Source organism: Centroberyx gerrardi, chromosome 5, assembly GCF_048128805.1.
Source record: "Centroberyx gerrardi isolate f3 chromosome 5, fCenGer3.hap1.cur.20231027, whole genome shotgun sequence".
Taxonomy (NCBI): domain Eukaryota; kingdom Metazoa; phylum Chordata; class Actinopteri; order Beryciformes; family Berycidae; genus Centroberyx; species Centroberyx gerrardi.
The window spans coordinates 25,465,197-25,483,804 of NC_136001.1; the positions used below are offsets into that span (position 1 = coordinate 25,465,197).

General features: G+C 43.9%; 1 protein-coding gene and 4 non-coding genes across 5 annotated transcripts; all 5 read right to left on the bottom strand.

The window, feature by feature from the left end:
• Positions 1-1,943: 1,943 nt before the first annotated feature.
• trnaf-gaa (transfer RNA phenylalanine (anticodon GAA)) lies at positions 1,944-2,016 on the bottom strand. The gene has a single exon. It is a non-coding gene; the product is annotated as a tRNA-Phe (tRNA).
• A 407-nt stretch (positions 2,017-2,423) lies between these two features.
• trnaf-gaa (transfer RNA phenylalanine (anticodon GAA)) lies at positions 2,424-2,496 on the bottom strand. The gene has a single exon. It is a non-coding gene; the product is annotated as a tRNA-Phe (tRNA).
• Positions 2,497-3,174: 678 nt separating this feature from the next.
• Positions 3,175-3,247, bottom strand: trnaf-gaa (transfer RNA phenylalanine (anticodon GAA)). The gene has a single exon. It is a non-coding gene; the product is annotated as a tRNA-Phe (tRNA).
• Positions 3,248-4,526: 1,279 nt separating this feature from the next.
• Positions 4,527-4,599, bottom strand: trnaf-gaa (transfer RNA phenylalanine (anticodon GAA)). Its single transcript has one exon. It is a non-coding gene; the product is annotated as a tRNA-Phe (tRNA).
• Positions 4,600-8,078: 3,479 nt separating this feature from the next.
• On the bottom strand, positions 8,079-9,626 carry LOC139921662 (G-protein coupled receptor 22-like). Its single transcript, XM_071911957.2, has one exon. The coding sequence runs from the start codon at positions 9,624-9,626 to the stop codon at positions 8,079-8,081; it is 1,548 nt and encodes a 515-aa protein (XP_071768058.2).
• Between the last annotated feature and the right edge of the window lie 8,982 nt (positions 9,627-18,608).

The window sequence follows — 18,608 nt, forward strand, 5'->3', positions numbered from 1 at the left end:
TTTATAAGGAAAACAAGTTACACTAGACAAGCCTAGTTTAGCTGCACCTGAATGCAGCCATTTGACCCATGGCTTTCTGTCCAAAAATGGTACTGGACCCTCTTATCATGTAGGTTCCAGAAGATACTTCCTCCCTATTGAAAGTCAGGGAGATGTAGGACAACATTTCCAGGCTCTTGGGCAACTGTGCCCTAAAACAGCTGCTGTGGCAGAAAATGTGGCAAGAAAAATGAGTTGCTCTGAATTTACACATATAGTAGACTCAGTGCAATCCATTCCATGTTCCATGCCACAATTCATGCAACACTGCCTGTTTTCGGGCATAAGGCCCCAGAGCCTGAAAATGGTGCCCTTGTGACGAACTTTGTAGCAGTGCACAAAAGATTCCTCTCACATGGGCCTACATCCTCAGAAAATAGCACAAATGCAGCACATATGGCTGATTTTTTATCTCTTTTTGAAGTTTTAAACTTTGGATGGTTGCTATAGTGCCACCATCAGGAAGATTAGCCTCATATTACAGTACGCACAGTTTTGTGCATTTTCATTCATGGGAAGGCAGTTTTACACAGAAGAAAGAAAGATATAAAGAGCATGTACAAACACAATAACTATGGTTCATTTTGCAGGAAGCTCTACTTCCAGGCTTCTAGTACGCCTAAATTGTGTAGCCAAATTAGCCCCATTGATAATCCTCATTTCCCTCTCTATGTCTTTGTTATTTGTCTTCACCATTATAGCCTTTTGTGTGTGTCTGTGGACCTTGTGTTCTCTCTCTCACACACACACTTTACCACCACAGTGCCTTCGGAACCCAGCAGCACACCAGAACATTTTGCACCCCCTCTAAACCCCCCTGTCAATCTCCCGCCTCACTAGCTCGCTGAACCACTTTCTGTGTGTTCATTGTCAATGCACTGCTGATTAGCACATCACCACAGAGCCGCTTGGCCATTCACTCAGGTTTCAATGGAGATGACGCAAATCCCTGACCCGCTGGGTGCCCCGTGGCCCGGACCTGCTCTCTTGGACCTGCGGCTCTCTCGCCACTGCACGCCTTGGCTGGCTCTTAGGCTGGCTGACCAGCTCAGAAAACCTCCAAATGTACTGGAGTAGGTCCAGTGGTCCTGTCACAGCCCTGCTGAGCCTGATGCTGAAACAGTCAAGGCCTAGGTTTCTGTGTGGACAACAACAACAACAACAACAACAACAACAACAAGGCTATCCTGGCATGACCTGACGTCTGCTGTGATCCAAATATGAAGGACAAACAGCATTTGTTACATAATTAGTTATTTTGCCCTTAAGTGTTTTAACCAGACTTATCTTGACAGAAGCCTAACCAACCAAATTCTAACTAACCATGTTCTTTTTTTTATAAACCCACAAAGACATATAAATGATATATGTTTATTTATTGTGCCAAAATTTCTGTTTCCCAGTTGAAACCAATGAATGAATTATCGACTCACTATAAAATCACTTTAGAGGACATGCTAAAATGCGAGGAAAAAAGTGAAAAGTCACTAATATTCTTAGTCTTATACTCATTAGACTATAGTGATTTTTTGCTTGGTGTTTTTAGGCTGTATATTAGCCTATTTTTTTTCTCTGGGTTCAATTGCTCTGTAGCTATAGCCTAGTTTGATGTCTGTTGTGTCAGTTCTGTGCCTATAAATGAATATATAGAGTAACTTTTTATAGTGCCAGGAGTTCAGTTTCCTGATTGAAGCCAGAGACTGAAACCTAAACTTTCTGGGTCTTTCGGTTAGGCCTACAGAAACTACAGCGAGTTCCTCAACTTAGTATAGGCGACACTGCACGTGATTGTCAGTAAGGAAGTGACGAGGAAGCCTCCCCTGATTAGATTCAAATTTCATATGTCTATGGATTAGATGAATACAGTTGTAGTGGTGCCAACCCCAAAATACCACCTGGCTGTCTGCCGAAACCCGGGATCGAACCAGGGACCTTTAGATCTTCAGTCTAACGCTCTCCCAACTGAGCTATTTCGGCTTGCATATGTCAAATTTGATTAAGGTCCGAATTCAGGCTACAACATCTACCAGTGTGTTTACAATCAGAACAGTCAGTCACTTAAATTCAAAAGTGGTGATATAATAATGTTAACACTGGTAAAGGCGACCGGGAAACTGCTTACAAACCAAAGCAGGCTTCATAGGCGACATTGTAGCACAATCTGCTCAAATATTGAGCGAGTGCAGGGAACAGCTGATTGATATGATAGCTGTCTGGAAGTTTGTATCCATTTAGATGATCAGACAACGTGACACCGACTAATACACACTAACCTCGGGCCTGCAGTCTCCGTCTGAACCCGTGTGTGTGTGTGTGTGTGTTTGCATTATAAAACCATTTCATAGTGTTCTTACATTTGCTGTTCAAAACAACACCTAGTTGCCTGCCGAAACCCGGGATCGAACCAGGGACCTTTAGATCTTCAGTCTAACGCTCTCCCAACTGAGCTATTTCGGCTTCCTCAACACGCACATTTGTGTGTGCATGGGTGTGTGTGGGTGTGCGTGCCTCCCAGTGAGATTGAATTATGTACGCATTATCCCATCTACTGGCTCAAATGTGTCACTGCACCCCCTGGTTTCAGTAAGAGCTCCATACCAAACCCCACCAACCACCAAGCGGCCATTAGTGGGCCGCTGCTTCTTATATAAAATCAGCATTTTGCAAAGGTTCTTAGAGATAGAACATTTCGGTGTAAGTCCTGCTAGTGATGCTGATAGTGCTATTCAGCATGGCCAAAAGTGGTCTGACTCACTTTGAGCCTCTCGCAAACAGGTAGGTCTATGTGAAGTGTGGGTGGTCTAGTACTAACCATTTACCGGTAAGAATGTATCCCTTCCTGTTTATGCGTCTACATCATCTTCTCTTGTGTGTCACGGCCAAACGGTTACAAGAAAATTCTGTCATATAAAATATGCTGTGTGGAAATTTTGGTGGCGATCAAGGCAACTTTTTTGCTGAGAGTTGCTGTTACTAGATTGGCGTGGTGGTGGCGCTATGTAGTCTGTAACACAACGTGACATTGTGGACACACTGACGCCTGCAGTGCTGTTTGAGCCAGAGTGTGTACGTTGCGTATTAGAAATCTGTTTCGTAGTATTACTTGATATGTAATCAAAAGACCACCCGGTTGCCTGCCGAAACCCGGGATCGAACCAGGGACCTTTAGATCTTCAGTCTAACGCTCTCCCAACTGAGCTATTTCGGCTTGCACAAAGTAAACGCGTGTGTGTGCGGTCATATTAGTGTGTGCGTGCCTGTGTGTGTTCTAATGAGGTTGGGATATGAAAGTATTACGCTATCTATACGTACAGCCTATCATATTCACGGTCCCTTTGTAAATCAATCCAAAGCATTGTTGCGTGAATACATTCTGTAACAACATGCTGTACAGTGTAGTTTCCATTATAACAGGTCTAACGTTACAGAAGGCCATACAGTAGCTACAGAACTTATTATGTGAATACGAGCATGTTTTTGCACATCTGGGATATATGCTTTACTATTTCACATATTGTTTTCTCTCATGTTTTCTTCTTCTTCTTTCGCTCATTGTTATATAATGTATATAGATATTTCATGGAATGGATTTCAGTTATTTCATACTCTAGCAGCAGCAGTAGCCCAATAGCAACCTACACAGACAAAAAAGCTATAAGGCTATTATGTACTTTGCTACATTGTAATCCATATGTTCATCATAGTTTAACAAACAGGTTACCGGTTGAAACCGCTTATTCAGCACGATTACCCCATTTAGTCTGCTGTTACTTCTACTACTAGCCTACTTTCTATACTAGTAGCCTACTATTTGCCGCTGACTGGTTACGTTTCCCCATGGATATCCATCACCTTTGACTTGGTCTTACAGGTGATAGTTGTATATGTTTAATGATAGTTTCAAAAGACCTCCTAGTCGTCTTCAAACCAGCCTGGATGTTCTTCAGCTCGGCAGTAGGAGCCACTCGGTGTCCCTTCAGGTAGTGCATCATCATGTGAGCTATAATGTACAGTACTCCACATTATGTTCATGCTGTTTCCCTCTCAGCGGATCTCCCCTTCATGGGAGAAAATACCATCATGAGAGCTACCTCTGACTTTCCCAGGCTTTACCCAAGCATGTACTCAGCATCTTGTTATCTTCTGCATCTTTGCACAGGGATATATACTCACAAGAGAACAACACTGTGAAGGGAAATTATAGAAAGCTTGCCCATAGGTTTGTTGTACTTATATTTATTTCCCAATGGGCATGTGCACTCAGGAACACATTAAATCTGTGTGTGAGAAATCACATCTGCTCCAGTTTTCTCAAAAATTAAAGAAATTCCAAATGTTTTGCAACATTTTTTTTGCAAAAAAGCAAAGCTCCATGCTTCTGTCTCCTCTCTGGTTGCAGTAGGTTGGGTTGAGCAAGCGTGTGACTGTATACTTTCATTTGAAGCGTTCACTACAGACCTGTGGTAATGATAAAAGCTTTCATCACCTGCCGAAACCCGGGATCGAACCAGGGACCTTTAGATCTTCAGTCTAACGCTCTCCCAACTGAGCTATTTCGGCACATATAAAGTGGTTTATATTTGTGCAATCTGACAGCAATGCTCCAGAGGGCGCCCTACAATAATATACTACAGCTTCTGAAGTATTCTCACCATAAAACTTGACAACGTATAGAAAATAAAGCCTGCGTAGTTTTCACTTGTAAGCTTGTGTTTGGGATTCGTGTTTATTCGATTTTAACTGTCATAATATTATAATAACATAATATTATAATGTTGCAAAAAATCAAACGGAGGCAGTGGCCTGACTGCGCTGGTCAGGTTGAAGTGCTGCTGCATTACTTCGCCCTGCAGGCTTCATCCCACATAGATGACTTCTCTTCATCCTATACTGCAGAGGTCTGCAGCGCCTCCCTCCTACTCAACACAAAGCCCACACAAAGTTTTCAAACAGCATTCTGGCAGAAGTTAAGCAAGCCTGTGCTGTATAGCTCACTGGGATTAACACTGTCAGGGTCACAAGCTCAGTTCCCACCGAGGGCATCCGCGCTAAACATGGATGCACTCGTGGTGTTATAAAAGTGTTCACATAATGTATGTTCTGTGATTAGCGGTGTGAAGTACACATGCAAGATCTCACAGCTCTCCATATACTATCAATAATGGCAAAACAATGCCAAAATGCTATTTGAGATGTATATCACTATATAGGCCAGTTTATGATAGTAATAAGTGAGGTGAACACACACACACAGAGCTGCCAATTCTCACGCATTGAGCGTGAGACTCACGCAAATGAACCTCTTCACACGCTCTCACGCCACACCTCCTATTTCTCACTCTGTCAAAAAAAAATAAAAAAAATAAAAAATGCATGTCAGCTCACGCGCTATTTTGCCGCGAACTTACAGCCTGCTTTGAAAAGATTTCGGACAGACTCCACTAGTGCTCTACATCGGAGGGTTCGAATTCGAAAAACAATCTGACAGGTGGTGAGTATTAGCCTACTAAGACTATTACTACTACAGTACATGTTGTTTGATGTAGAAGAGACTATGGGCTTGTCTTTTCACAGTCATTTTTTTGCTGGACCCTGTAGTGTAGGGGACCGGCCTAGAAGAGTGAATGTCCCTCACTGAGTCACTCACTCACTCACTGACTCCATCCTGTCCACATTGCTGAAAATACTGAGGTTGCGGTCTTTGGCCACCAGGTCATTGATCCCTCTGGTGGCCAAAAACTGTTTTATTTCTATGTTCATTTTTTAATGGTTGGGGTAAGGGTTATGAAACTGGGGAAATGGCTGTAAATAGTCATGTTTCTTTACTTCAAGTACAAAAATGAATAAAAATAGATGTCTTCGGCGTGCGGTGGCGACCCCGAACGGGCCCCAAACAAATTTGCCGCAAAAGCTCACTCCAAGGTTTTCTGAAAAGTTGGCAGCCCTGCACACATTATATCACATTGATATCGCAGGAGGCCACAGGCGGTCTCTGAACAACATAGACCCAAGAGCATTGCACTCACTGCAGTGGTTGAAGACAGACAGATGTTGAACTCTTATTTAACAGTATCGTTCCAACAATGTCTGGTTGTTTTCAAACCAGCCTGGATGTTCTTCAGCTCGGCAGTAGGAGCCACTCGGTGTCCCTTCAGGTAGTGCATCATCATGTGAGCTATAATGCACAGTACTCCACATTATGTTCATGCTGTTTCCCTCACAGCGGGTCTCCCCTTTATGGATGAAAATACCATCATGAAAGCTACCTCTGACTTTCCCAGGCTTTACCCCAGTGGCATTTTGCTAGCATGTACTCTGCATCTTGTTAGCGCTACATGTTCCTCTTTGCCAAGCAACAAAATCAGCATACCAGAATCCCAGAGACGTGTAAGCAGAGCAAAGGCAGCACACCCAGACCTCAATATAATCATATTTATTGATATCATCTTTTATCTTTTCATGGTGATACATTCACATGAGAACAACACCATGGAGGGGAATTCTACAAAGATTGCACATGTTTGTTCTTCTATATATTTTCCAGTGGACATGTGTATACATTCAGGAACACATTAAATCTGTGCATGGGAATTCACATGGCTTTTGAAATGAGCTCGAGTGTGAGTACAGCATTAGAGCAGTGAATATACGAACAGGTAGAACAAAGTCAACAGCAAACACTAGGCCTATTAATAACTCTACCAATCTGTCGGTGTTCAGTGATAGCGACAGTCGTTCTCTTGTGTTTGTCGGACACTAAGGTTGAGTTGACCCATGGGACTGTGAGCAGATGTCCAGGTGCTGACACAGCGACGAGCCGGCCACAACTGAAACACTCTCTCTAATCTAGTAACGTCACGTCACTCTATGATCAATAGAACCACATACAGACCAAGGGACAGTGTACTGCAGATTTCACATTTGATAAATTTATATCTGGTCAGTATATACAGCATGTACATGAATATCGGTTTCAAAAGGACATCACATGCTTTTAGCACTGCCAAAACCCCAAATCAAACTAGAGTGTATACTGCCATCCCAACTCAGCTATTTCAGCCTGGCTTACAGAGGGACCATATGTCTTTCATAACATACATGTCTTCTTTATCATTAGGACAATGTGCTAACCACCTCCCTGCACTATGTACAAAATATAAATAAACATGATCATATTACACCATTTAATACAAATTAAGGACCAAAAGTGGTGCATTTACATGAAGGAGCTTTGCAAGATTTGGAAATAAATACTGTAACATTTGACCATATGATAACTATTTAGACAAAGCAAAACTGCATAACATATTTTACACTAGCCTGCAATTGCGCTCTGACTTGTTCCTCACCTCTCTCTTCTCTCTCTTTGCCCATTTACAGCTCAGTACACGCTCATCATTTACATGTTGTACTCTTTGTGTCTTGCTGTAATATGCAATACATACTCCCATTTTGTTCAGAAAACACAACATAGCACCTAACCAATTGTTCAGAGCAGAATTAAGGCAGAGATAATATTAAATACATCCAGAAGAGTCTGTATTTGTGTGTTTGAAGTGTGTCAACATTTTAGTGTTTCTCTTGAAAGCTGCCTTGGAGCATTTGAGTGGGTGGCAGATCAGATCATCTGCTGGCTAAACACATTCTTTGGAGCAGTTATGTAAGCACCACTATGAGAGTGCTTGATCATAGACTTTGCACACAACTCCATATGTAAACAGACTTCAGTATTATTATACACTTGTGCATTTACTGACTGATTTTCTTGCTGTAAAATGGAATGTATCAGCTTTAGCGGCTGCGCTGCGCACACACACACACAGTGACAACCGCATCCTGCTTTCACTGCTGCCTGAGGTGTAAGTTGACTGTATTTAGCATGGGCTTGCTGGTGATTACATGAAAGCATTTCCCAGAGGTGGAAATCTGTTTTCCACATTTCTTCTGCAGGCTTCACGCACTGGTGAGTTTCATAATGGGACACACCTGTGACTCTTTTCTGGTTATTAATTATGGTAACCCACAAGTCTGCGTCCGTCTCACAGGGCCTCTGCCAGGCAGCGGTCGGTGGCGTCACTGGCTTCCAGGCGCACCTGCCGTCCGGTCTTCCTGTTTTCCACCCAGGAGTTGTGTATGACGGTGCCCCCTGGTGAAGGGTCCACTTGGAGCAGGGACACCACCCTCTTCTTAACCTTGGCGCGGAGGGCGCGGCGCAGCTTCTGACGGGTGAAGGCATAGAGCAGGGGGTGGGAGACGGTGGTGCCATAGGCCAGGGCCAGGAACCAGAGGCGCAGGCTGACCAGGGTGTCACTGGGACCTACCCCCAGGATCAGCACATTGGTCACGGACAGAGGAGCCCAGCAGCCCAGGAAGGTGGAGATGATGATGAGGGACATCCTGAACACCCGACGCTGGCGCTCACGCCGATCCCGGTGTCGCCGCACTGCCCGCCGCAGAGCAATGATGGCCGACACGGAGGCCTGGACACCCATGCTGGCTGGCATGGCGGTGGCAGCGCCCGTGTCGGAGGTGACCAGGGGGGCAAAGGAGGACAGGGCCGGGGGAGAGGTAGCTGTGGGGGTGGGAGAGGGGGAGGGGATGAGTGGAGGGTGGCTGAGCTGCTTGGAGCCATCTGTGGTACACTGCTCCCCTCCTACCTCCCCACCCTCTATCATCCCAAGCCCGGCCTTCCTCTTCTTCTGTCTCTTATGGCGCCCTCTGCAGGAGGGGCCCCTGAAGCGCTGGCTCTTCTTAATGTGGGAGCCAATGCGGATGTTTAAAGCCCTCAGTATTCTGGAGTAGGTGAACAGCATGACTGCCACTGTGGTGAAGAAGATGGGTACCTGCAGAAGGAGATGGTAGTACATACCCAGGCCTGTGTGATAGCCCTGCCCGCCGACACACAGCAGAGTCCGGTTACGCCAGCTTGGCACCACTGTGGCACTGATGCCAGGGGAGGAGGAAGACGAGGGCGTCACCAGCCCACTCTCCGCTCTCCCTCCTCCACTGAACATCCCCACCTCCAAAAATGGGATAAAAAACACAACTACAGAGGTAACCCAAACCGCAGCCAAGAGCAGCGCTGCTCTGCGTGTTGTCAGCAGCCTGTTGGCCGGCCGTACTGAAATGTCGTAGCGGTCCAAGCTGATAACCAGGACGTTGATGGCGGTGGCAATGCTGGCGAAGGTCACACAGGCCTCGTGGAAGCAGCAGAGCAGGGCCAGGTTGGGTCCCGGGGGCAGCAGCACTACCACTAGAGTGAGGGGCAGACACAGCACACACACCGCCACATCCAGCACATGTAGGTTGACAGTCACCATGTTGCTGACCGAGTCCACCAAATTGGATTGGGAGCAGTAGAGCACCAGCACTGTCAGGTTGCTGCTGAAACCTAGCACCAGCTCCAGCATGAGGAAGGCGGTCAGGGACACCTGGAAGCCCAGTGGGTATGGCATGTACCAGGAGGCCGGGTTGCTGGACGAGCCCCCTCCTCCCTGCTCCTCCAGGAGTCCCATTCCCCCCTGGCTGGCCACCGTCCCAGCCCAGTCAGTGGTAGCTGGGCTTGAGGTGTAGCTGTCAGTCTCCATGGCGACCTCTCAGTCCTCGTATATTGTAGCTGTCACACCGTTTATGAGCTCCCATGATGCACCAGGCTGAGCCTCCATGATGCAGGGATGAATAACAGCTTGGTGACAGTCCTGGGGAGAGGAGAAGACAAGGCAGACAGATGAGAAATGAACTGTGGAGAAGAAAATCAAAACATATTATTCTCTCTCAGGAACTGTCAGACATGTTGAAAGCTCAACATAACTTGCGATAGGAAAGTCATAACAAACAGATTATTGCTCACATTTGCAAAAAGAAGAAATACCTTTGTGTACATATACTCTATACCACTATCTATCTATCTATCTATCTATCTATCTATCTATCTATCGTTAGGAAATACATTTGCATATATCCAACCCCAGTACCTGCATATTGAACAGGTGCTGCATTATGCATCAATCCAGCCTTCAATCTGTCCACTATCAGTATCTCTGATTACCATCTTGGCTCGGCTAGTGCTTGGGACCTGCACACAAGCTGTCAGAACCACAGGCCGGCGCAATAGACTATCAACCAATGTGCTCTGGAGCTCAGGGGAATGGGCAAATTGAATGAAGCTAAGTAATCAGACCCGCAGGCAATCAACTGGCCTCTCAATGGAACAGCAAAAATAACCCATTCAGCAACTTACACAAAATTGGTTATGGTATCTGGAGTGCAAGCTGTAGCAGACCACATGATTTATTTAAAAATGATTTTACTGACAGAGGAACACAGACTTTATTAAGAGTTGCAAGATTTTGCCCAAACTGATTACTACTACTACTAGTTATTTGCCGGCTTCGCCATCAATGGCACATATGAAGAATCCATTCACTAAAAGTACAGAGGGAACTCAAGGAGCAGCTGTAGAGAAACCCAGAGGCAGAGCTCAGTTCTCTGACAGATACTGCCTCCACGACCACATTAAGATGCTTTATGGAAAGCCAAATGTAAGCATCAATCATAATGCAACTTTCAAGGGGCTGTGCTGAGTATTAAAAAAGGTTATTGTGAAATGTCATGACCACAGATGAAAATGTCCAACACAAATAACGCTAGAGATGTTTAACTACAGTAGTGCCCTACCAAAACAACTTCTTTAGGTTCAGACAGGCACATTTCAGACATTCAGTAAATATGCACTGATTAGACTCTTGTGAGAAGATCAAGGTGTATGAAGCTATTGCGTTGCTTGGGAATAGTTGGTAACATTATGTCAGTCATTATGCTTGGAGATTTGGACCTTGGTAGGGAAAATTAATTTATATTGTTAACTGTCATTTCATTCATGTCATATTAAAAATGATATCACATGCGCAAATCCACAATCTAAGTTAACAGCTACTCTGTCTAATCCACAAGTGCTGATTACAGTGAGGAGCAAATTTACACGGTCAGTCATGACTCGTGCTGTTAGCTGTTGCGATTCAGTGCTGCAGCCTGTGTGTTCATCAATGACTTATTTGGTCGTAGTCTTCAAAGAGGAAAATGCATCAAGCCAGTCCCGGGCTACTGGTATTAGTATCCCACTGTTATATTGACAACAGCAGGATTAAAAGCAACATGTAGAACACAGTTGCTAGTCATTGATTAGAGGGTAGCTCCTGATTGTGCCTGTGGGAAATCAGTTAAATAATTAAAATCATTATTTTTTGACCCCTATATCTTTCAAGAGGTGGAAATCTCAGCATTAATTATTAAAAATATTTGGCCAGGATAACAAACCTACCAGCTGAGAACATATGAGCAACAAACCAACTCTCAACCTCTGCACAACTCCACTCTGGAAACAAGACGTTCAGTTGAGTGATGGACTCCATTTTCTCCCCGTAGCTGTTGCCATAGCAACCATGCTACGAAGGTCTAGATTAATGAGGGCACAGATGCTGTGGTATTGAAGTGTGTGACACCAAGCTCTTTGGTGACACCATGCTAGTGACAGTCAAAGTGTAGACCAAAGGGCCCACTATGAGAAAACAGTGTAGTGGCGATAAACCGTCTCTTCATAACAGAGAGACATGAAGTTGCTCCCAGCTTGTCTAGCCTACTGAGCTCACAGAACAGTGATTTCTCTTGGGATGTAAGGAGAAAGGTGAGGAGGAACATTGGCGGAAGTTAGATAAGAATAGGGGGTCAGCGAATAGAGTGAGCGAAAAATTGATGGTGTATGTGCACAGACCTGCAGCCACTTTGCTTGACTCATGTTGGAGATTTCCAGCTGGTACGGATCGTGCGCAGACTGTCTGATTGCCACCACAGGCTGGGATTGGGAGAGAGTGAAGATAAAGCGGGGTGGGGGGTGGGGGTGGTTGGGTGCGCTGGATAGAAATGGAAATGTGGCTTTTTGGTGAACAAGTTGATTCTTGCCAAAAGCGGCATACGTCACCTGAGATGCCTGGTGGATGTGAATGGAGAGCTCAGACAGATTTAATTCACGAGGGAGGTAGAAGCAAGCCAGGAGCATTGGTAAACAAGATGTCCCAGGTTGCAGAGGTGGCAGCATTTTTTCCACTCCAGTGTCTTACATCAGCCTCCCCTAACCCCTGCTGTATGGTTTCCTCCAGCTTCAGTCCCAAATGGCTCCCTGATGATTGTGTGAGTGAAAAGCTGCACGATACCTTCACTAGGTAATCGCTCAGCACTGAAAAGGTGGAGACATAATGCCAACCCTAAAATTGGAGAAACGAAGCAGTCTGTTGACCAAAATGGGCATATGATGGAGCTCTATATGAATCCTATTGCTCTATATGAATCCCTGTAATATTTCCATAACTGACTGTCTGTGGTACTCAATAGTGAGTTTATATTCGTGATCTCATCATTACTTTTTGGTGCTTTTTCTTATCCCCTATAGTATCATTATAACATTCCTATTATCTATGGAGACTTACAGTTTTGCTGTATCCTTCTAAAATGCATTATTCCCAAGGGTAAGCTTGTTATCTGAAATGATCCACAGTTACCCTGGTTCTCCATATGCAAGTGCCACTGTTTTATCTCTTTGTAAATTCAAGGTTGAGAAGCAAAAAGCACTCATGTGAAGCAGAAGTGTGAAGAATCAATCCAATATGACCCTGATTTGACCCAAGGTGCAGGGTCATGTGAGCCTCGTCCGTCTGGCCCAGGAGAGCAATACACTGCTTCACATCCTCGCTTTAAGCTGGATTGCTTTAGAGTCTATGAAGCGTTTTCCCCTCCTCTGAAAGCCCAAGTGTCTGAGTGAGCCCCGAAGAGTTAGTGAGCAGCTCAAGGTTGGCTCAGGATCTCAACAGATGAAAGCACTCAATGCAGAAGCAAAATCAGGGAAACGGCTCATTTTTAACTTCCGATAAAATGTTAGCAACTACCAGCCAAACCATTCCTGATAACTTGTCTGTGAGCCAGGCAGGCCCCGCTTTCTCAACGATGGGCTCCAGCGAGTGTGAAACCCAGGTGCACTGCTTCTCACGATGACCTACTAATTAAGTCCCCTGCAAGTGGAGGAGGCTCACCGGGGAACGCCGGAGCGCCAGGCGACCGTCTGTGACCATTTTGTAGCATCGCAGGAAGCAGTGATGTCACTCAGGCCGCAGCATTCTGAGGACCACAACAGGGTCTCATCAAGGTGTTGGGTCTAATCAACACACATAAGAACCTTGTGGTGCTACTAGCTCAGTAACAACATTCCCCAGTAGTCTCTGACTTTGTAAAGGGGCTGAATGGGAGAATTGTAACAAGAGTTGGAAGAAAACTGAATATTTGGTGATGTCAGGAAACCATTAAGGATGAGAACAACCAGGGTTAGGGTTTTTCCACACCAATCATCAGCACATCACCATTACGATGATGTCCCTCCTCTCTGATTAGATATTCATGAAATATGAGGCACAGTCAGGGCCTCCACTGAGCAGCGGCATTGTCTGGTGACAATGCTCTGTATTATCACACCATTTTATTATTATCTCTACCACTTTGATATTAAAAGCACTGACAACTAGTGAGGGTCGGTGTGGAAGTGCTGTGCCAGCAGCCCCGGAGGACGGCCTGGTGGGGGGCGGCCATATTTCCTCTAAGGAGCCGTGAATGGTGGTGGATCATTTTCTGCTTAGTCGGCCGTTTTAGCCACGACGGCATTCTCACTTTGTCTCTCCTGTGCTTCCGCACACACACACACACACACACATATAGAGATTCGTCATTCTGATGTGATGCTGGCCTTACAGGGAGGGATCATGTACCTTGAATAAAAAAATCCATTCTAAAACAGCTGCTACAATGGAGTTTGATAGCAGAAACTTTTTCAGCAATCTAACTCCATTTTGCACCGAAGTTCAAGAATCATACAAGGAGAAATCCATCATAGAAGAGGCAGCGAGACCAATTTCTCCACTGACAGTAGCCTCAATAGACCAGAATGCAATGCAGCTGCAAGACATGTTGCACTTTTAGTAAGGTGGGCGGCCAACTGGAAAACTCTTGCTCTCTTGCTCTACTGTGCCATCATTATCGCTCTCTCCACCTACACATGAAACCCACAGCTGAATGCAACAAGTTCACATCCGTTCTCTGTGGGTTGTCCAAAGTCATTCTGGGAAATGTAGGAAATCACAGGAAATAAGTTAGACTTGAATATCAGAGATTGATGATATAACAGAGATAGTGAGATAGTGTCTAAGGATGGATCTTTACTGTAAGAGTGCAGTAAGGCCTCAGTAAAGGATGGAAAAGATGGGATTCACAAAGTGGCGCCCCACATCCAGAGCCGCTGCTTTCCATACAGTCGTAAGTGGAGCTCTATCACCTTTTCCCCTTCAGTGTAGGAAGCCAGAGAGTGTGTGACAGAGACTATATAGCATCTATAATTGAACAGTTATAGTCACACCGATATTTCCCTGCAGCAGTACAGAGGAGGTTAGACGTGTAAAAGATGAATGGCAGTGGAGCATAATCTTGTTATTCCATTGAGACGGCCTGATGTAACAGGTTGTCAAAATGATATATAGTGAGAAGACAAGAATGGAGAAGGAAAGAAAATGAAGGGAAATGGGGAATACCTTATGGCATTAAATTTGTATCCACCATACTATAAAAGACTATGGTTACAAAAAGACTTTTTAGCATTATCTTATGCTTGTGACACTCCTTCGCTCTTAGTAACAACCTAAGGAATTAGATAATACACAGAGAAGAGAAAAATGAATAATACATGTAAACAATGTTGAGAACATTGCTTTCAAACTGTAGTCTGCAGTCTATTAGAGATAAATGATTAACAATTGCAACTTGTAATGTAATCCACCATGATATCATGATTTCAGGATGTTAACAAGAGGCGCTTGAGCTGCCTAATGTCCTGCCATAAAATTATATCACCATAAAATATTAAACATACCCAGTTATGCTAATGAGGTGATTAATTAAGCAAATTAATCAATTCATTACCAAACATTTCTAGGTCAATATAACACATGGACGGTATCAATATGGATTTAAGTTGTAGTTGTATCAACAAAATCAGTTATCCCTCATTAATATGCTAATTTATGCAGCAAGGTGCTCCAAAATAGGGGGAATCTGTGGTATGTAGTATGAAGTATGAAGTTTCTATCATGGATTGTTCTTGAGTTATTGTGTTCACAAGAATATGTCTACAGAGAGACAGACGTCACCATGACGACATAATGTCCTGCACACCATGTACCATAGTGCAGGGACATAAAAAGTATATTAGTGTCCACACTCTCAATGCCTTTTTCCCCTCAAACGTACTTTTGAGTGATCCAGCAAGTAATCACTGAGTAATAATATTTTTGTCTGTAATGTGATTACTTTGGTCCATATAAACAGATCTAGCACTCACTCATCCTGCTTATGCTCATGCTGCTGCATCGCACTCCTGCCTACTGCCACAGTGCTTTAACTCCCTCCACCTCCCCAGCCTCCTCCTGCTTTAGCACTCAGGAATTCAGACTATGTTGGCTCACTATGTCTGTTATATTGTCATCATATTTAAATGATGTGCATCTCTCAGGCTCTGTCCCATAGGGGGCAAATCTGTGTCTTGCTTGCCTATATTTGTTCTTTGAGCATGCCACACTGCTAAATCCAACTGTATTACCATTTGTTGCTATAAATGGTTTATCTCATGAGCGTCCATGAATAAATATCGTCTAGTGAGACATAATAACTAGAAAGCAAAATTTCTTTTAAATGCCTGGCCTCCGGCAGTCTGATCATTCCCCCCACTTGCCAAAAATCACAGCTTCAGTCACTTGTCATGACAACTCCACCACAAAGCACAGCGCAGTTCTTGTCCTAACAATGCGTTACTTACGACAAAGCAGCGCACAAAAATAGCTTCCACCATCAAAAGCAATGACAGCTCTCAGACCTGGAAGTCTGCAGTGTGAGGGGGCGAATAATGACAAAACAGAATAGTCCTAGCGAACATGAGGACACAGAACATGTAGTCTCCCTCCATACAATAAACACACACCAGTGAGTGTGTGTGTGCATGCACGCATGTGTAAATAGACTCCCTATTGAGACATCAAGCCACTATTTGCGCTCTCTCACCACGCCATGATGGAGACAAAATGTCATGTGAAGGCAAAACACAGGCCTCCGCTCATCCTCACCACAGTTGCTTGGGAAAGCGAGACACACACACACACACACACACACACACACACACACACACAGAGGGACGCAGCGAGGCACAAACAGCGAGGCACAAACAGAAACACACACCTATACTATGCACTCGTGCACACACATGGAGCGCGCAGTTTGTTGTACAACAGGACGCCTGCTGAGACTAAGTGGTCTTGTAGGTGAACATATAAGAGGAGAGCTACACTGCACCACACTGGGGCGTATTATGGGATTATTTTCCCTGCCAATACATGGACTTTAAATGTAAAACAAGTATGAGACCTATAGAGAATTTTGAATCTGAATTCCAGCTGTATGCCTGTGACTTGGAGCTTTACATTTGACTTCACTGACTTTATTTTCACTGCCACACATCAAATATTACCAGACGCTTGATTTGCTAACATTATCCAACATTTTTTATTTTTTTTACATTTTTGTCTCCCTATCCTGCTTCACCACACATGTATACAATATATAATGTAATATACAACAACAATGTCTCACTCCTGTAAGTCCAACAGAATCATGTGAGTTGTATATAAGGCTGCATGTTATGGCTGAATTGATAATCATGATCATTATGTGAGATATTGTGATCATGATTAATCACCATTACACATTCATATTCTAAATGAAAATTAATGCTTCAATATTGCCAAGGACCCCCTTGATGATTCATCTCAAGGGGTTTATCCTTCAATAAAGTTCAATATGCCAATATTCTATAATTATTGATTGTGGAAATTTAAATCATGAAACACAAATGGACATGATTGATTGTGCAGCCCTAGAGGTATGCTGTATAACATCTTTGTATTAATGAGATTTAAGTTTATGTGAGAGATACAATGTGACACAGCAGCTATTGTGAAACTATCAGATCTCAGGAATTTTTGGTGGCAAATTTCAGTAGATCCTTCATTCATCCTGTTTATTAGAGGCTTATTACACCGTGATCTGTGGGGCATTTTTCTCTGTCTAGTGGGCAGCTTGGTGGGTTTATGCCCTCAAATATGTTCAAAGATGTGCTCACTACAGTAATCAATTAAATAACCTTGTTGAAAGCTTGAATTTACAGTCCATGGCTAATAGCCTCAATTAGTGATCATTTAATTATTCAGTTATTGAATGGATTCTTCTTATGGTAGGCCTATAATATGTCTTTACCCACTCTCTAACACAGAGACTGCTGTTAATAGACACACAGATGGAAAACTGTTGAGCTTATTTTGGCCTGTCAGATGTAAATACAGTGTCTATCGCACCTCATTCACAGCTATTTTTTTCATTTATTATCATACTGAACATTAGCCTACTGTCATTATACAAATGTCTAACCATTCATTTCCAAGCTGAATGTCATGCCCTTTGCCTGGACTTAATAGTTCAGATGTTTTTAACTATTGTGATATCACATAGTTATCATCCAGGATATGGAAAACATTGTGATATGACATGAAGATCATATTGCAACGAGGTTGCTATTCCTGGCCAGGGTGACAAACTGATGTTTCTCAATGCAACAGGTACATTTTGTCAAGGGACAACATAAATGCACAAACAAAACACAGAGGGGGAGAGAGAGAGAGAGAGAGAGAGAGAGAGAGAGAGAGAGAGAGAGAGAGAGAGAGAGAGAGAGAGAGAGAGAGAGAGAGAGAGAGAGAGAGAGAGAGAGAGAGAGAGAGAGAGAGAGAAAGCTTACACTGAAAACGATCAAGCCATCCAGCTGCCTTAACTCTCACCAGTGTGTTAACAGTAGGGGCAAGAGGAGGGCCGGGGGTCTGTGTCACTGCGACTGGTTTATCGAGCATCTGTCCAGGATTTTTACAGCCCTTAATTGCAAGTGTTAAAGCTGCATCCTTGCTTTTCCTGCAGGAATTCAATAATCATTTCTGTCCAGGTCATAAATATTTTGCCTCATTTCATAATGGAGCTGAGGAAACGGCGAGCGCCGTGTGAGAGGGCAGGAAGGCGTGAAATATGAAGAGTGCTCTAAGAGAGAATATGGGATGAAAGATGAGGGAGGGTAAAGCCAAGCGAACAATATGCTTTTCTGAGAACTTCTTGAAAAGTTTCATTATGCAGGTCCACGCTCATTCATCTTTCATGCTGTGTATAGCTTAAACCTGAGCTGTGGTGACAGGGTTTCTGAAAAATAACTTATCATAAATAGCGCACATATTGCCATTTGACTCAGGCTTGAATGCGCATCAGTTGGTATTGGGAAACTGATCTATTATTCAGGCAAACTCCCCAAACATTAGATGTACTATTCGACCTTGAGCGATGCACCCAGGCGCTCACTGAGGGCCTTTGTGTTGTCCTGTTAGTTGAATTATTTA

Excerpts from the sequence above, each read along its gene's own strand:
- LOC139921662 (XM_071911957.2), bottom strand. The coding sequence starts at position 9,626 with ATGGAGACTGACAGCTACACCTCAAGCCCAGCTACCACTGACTGGGCT.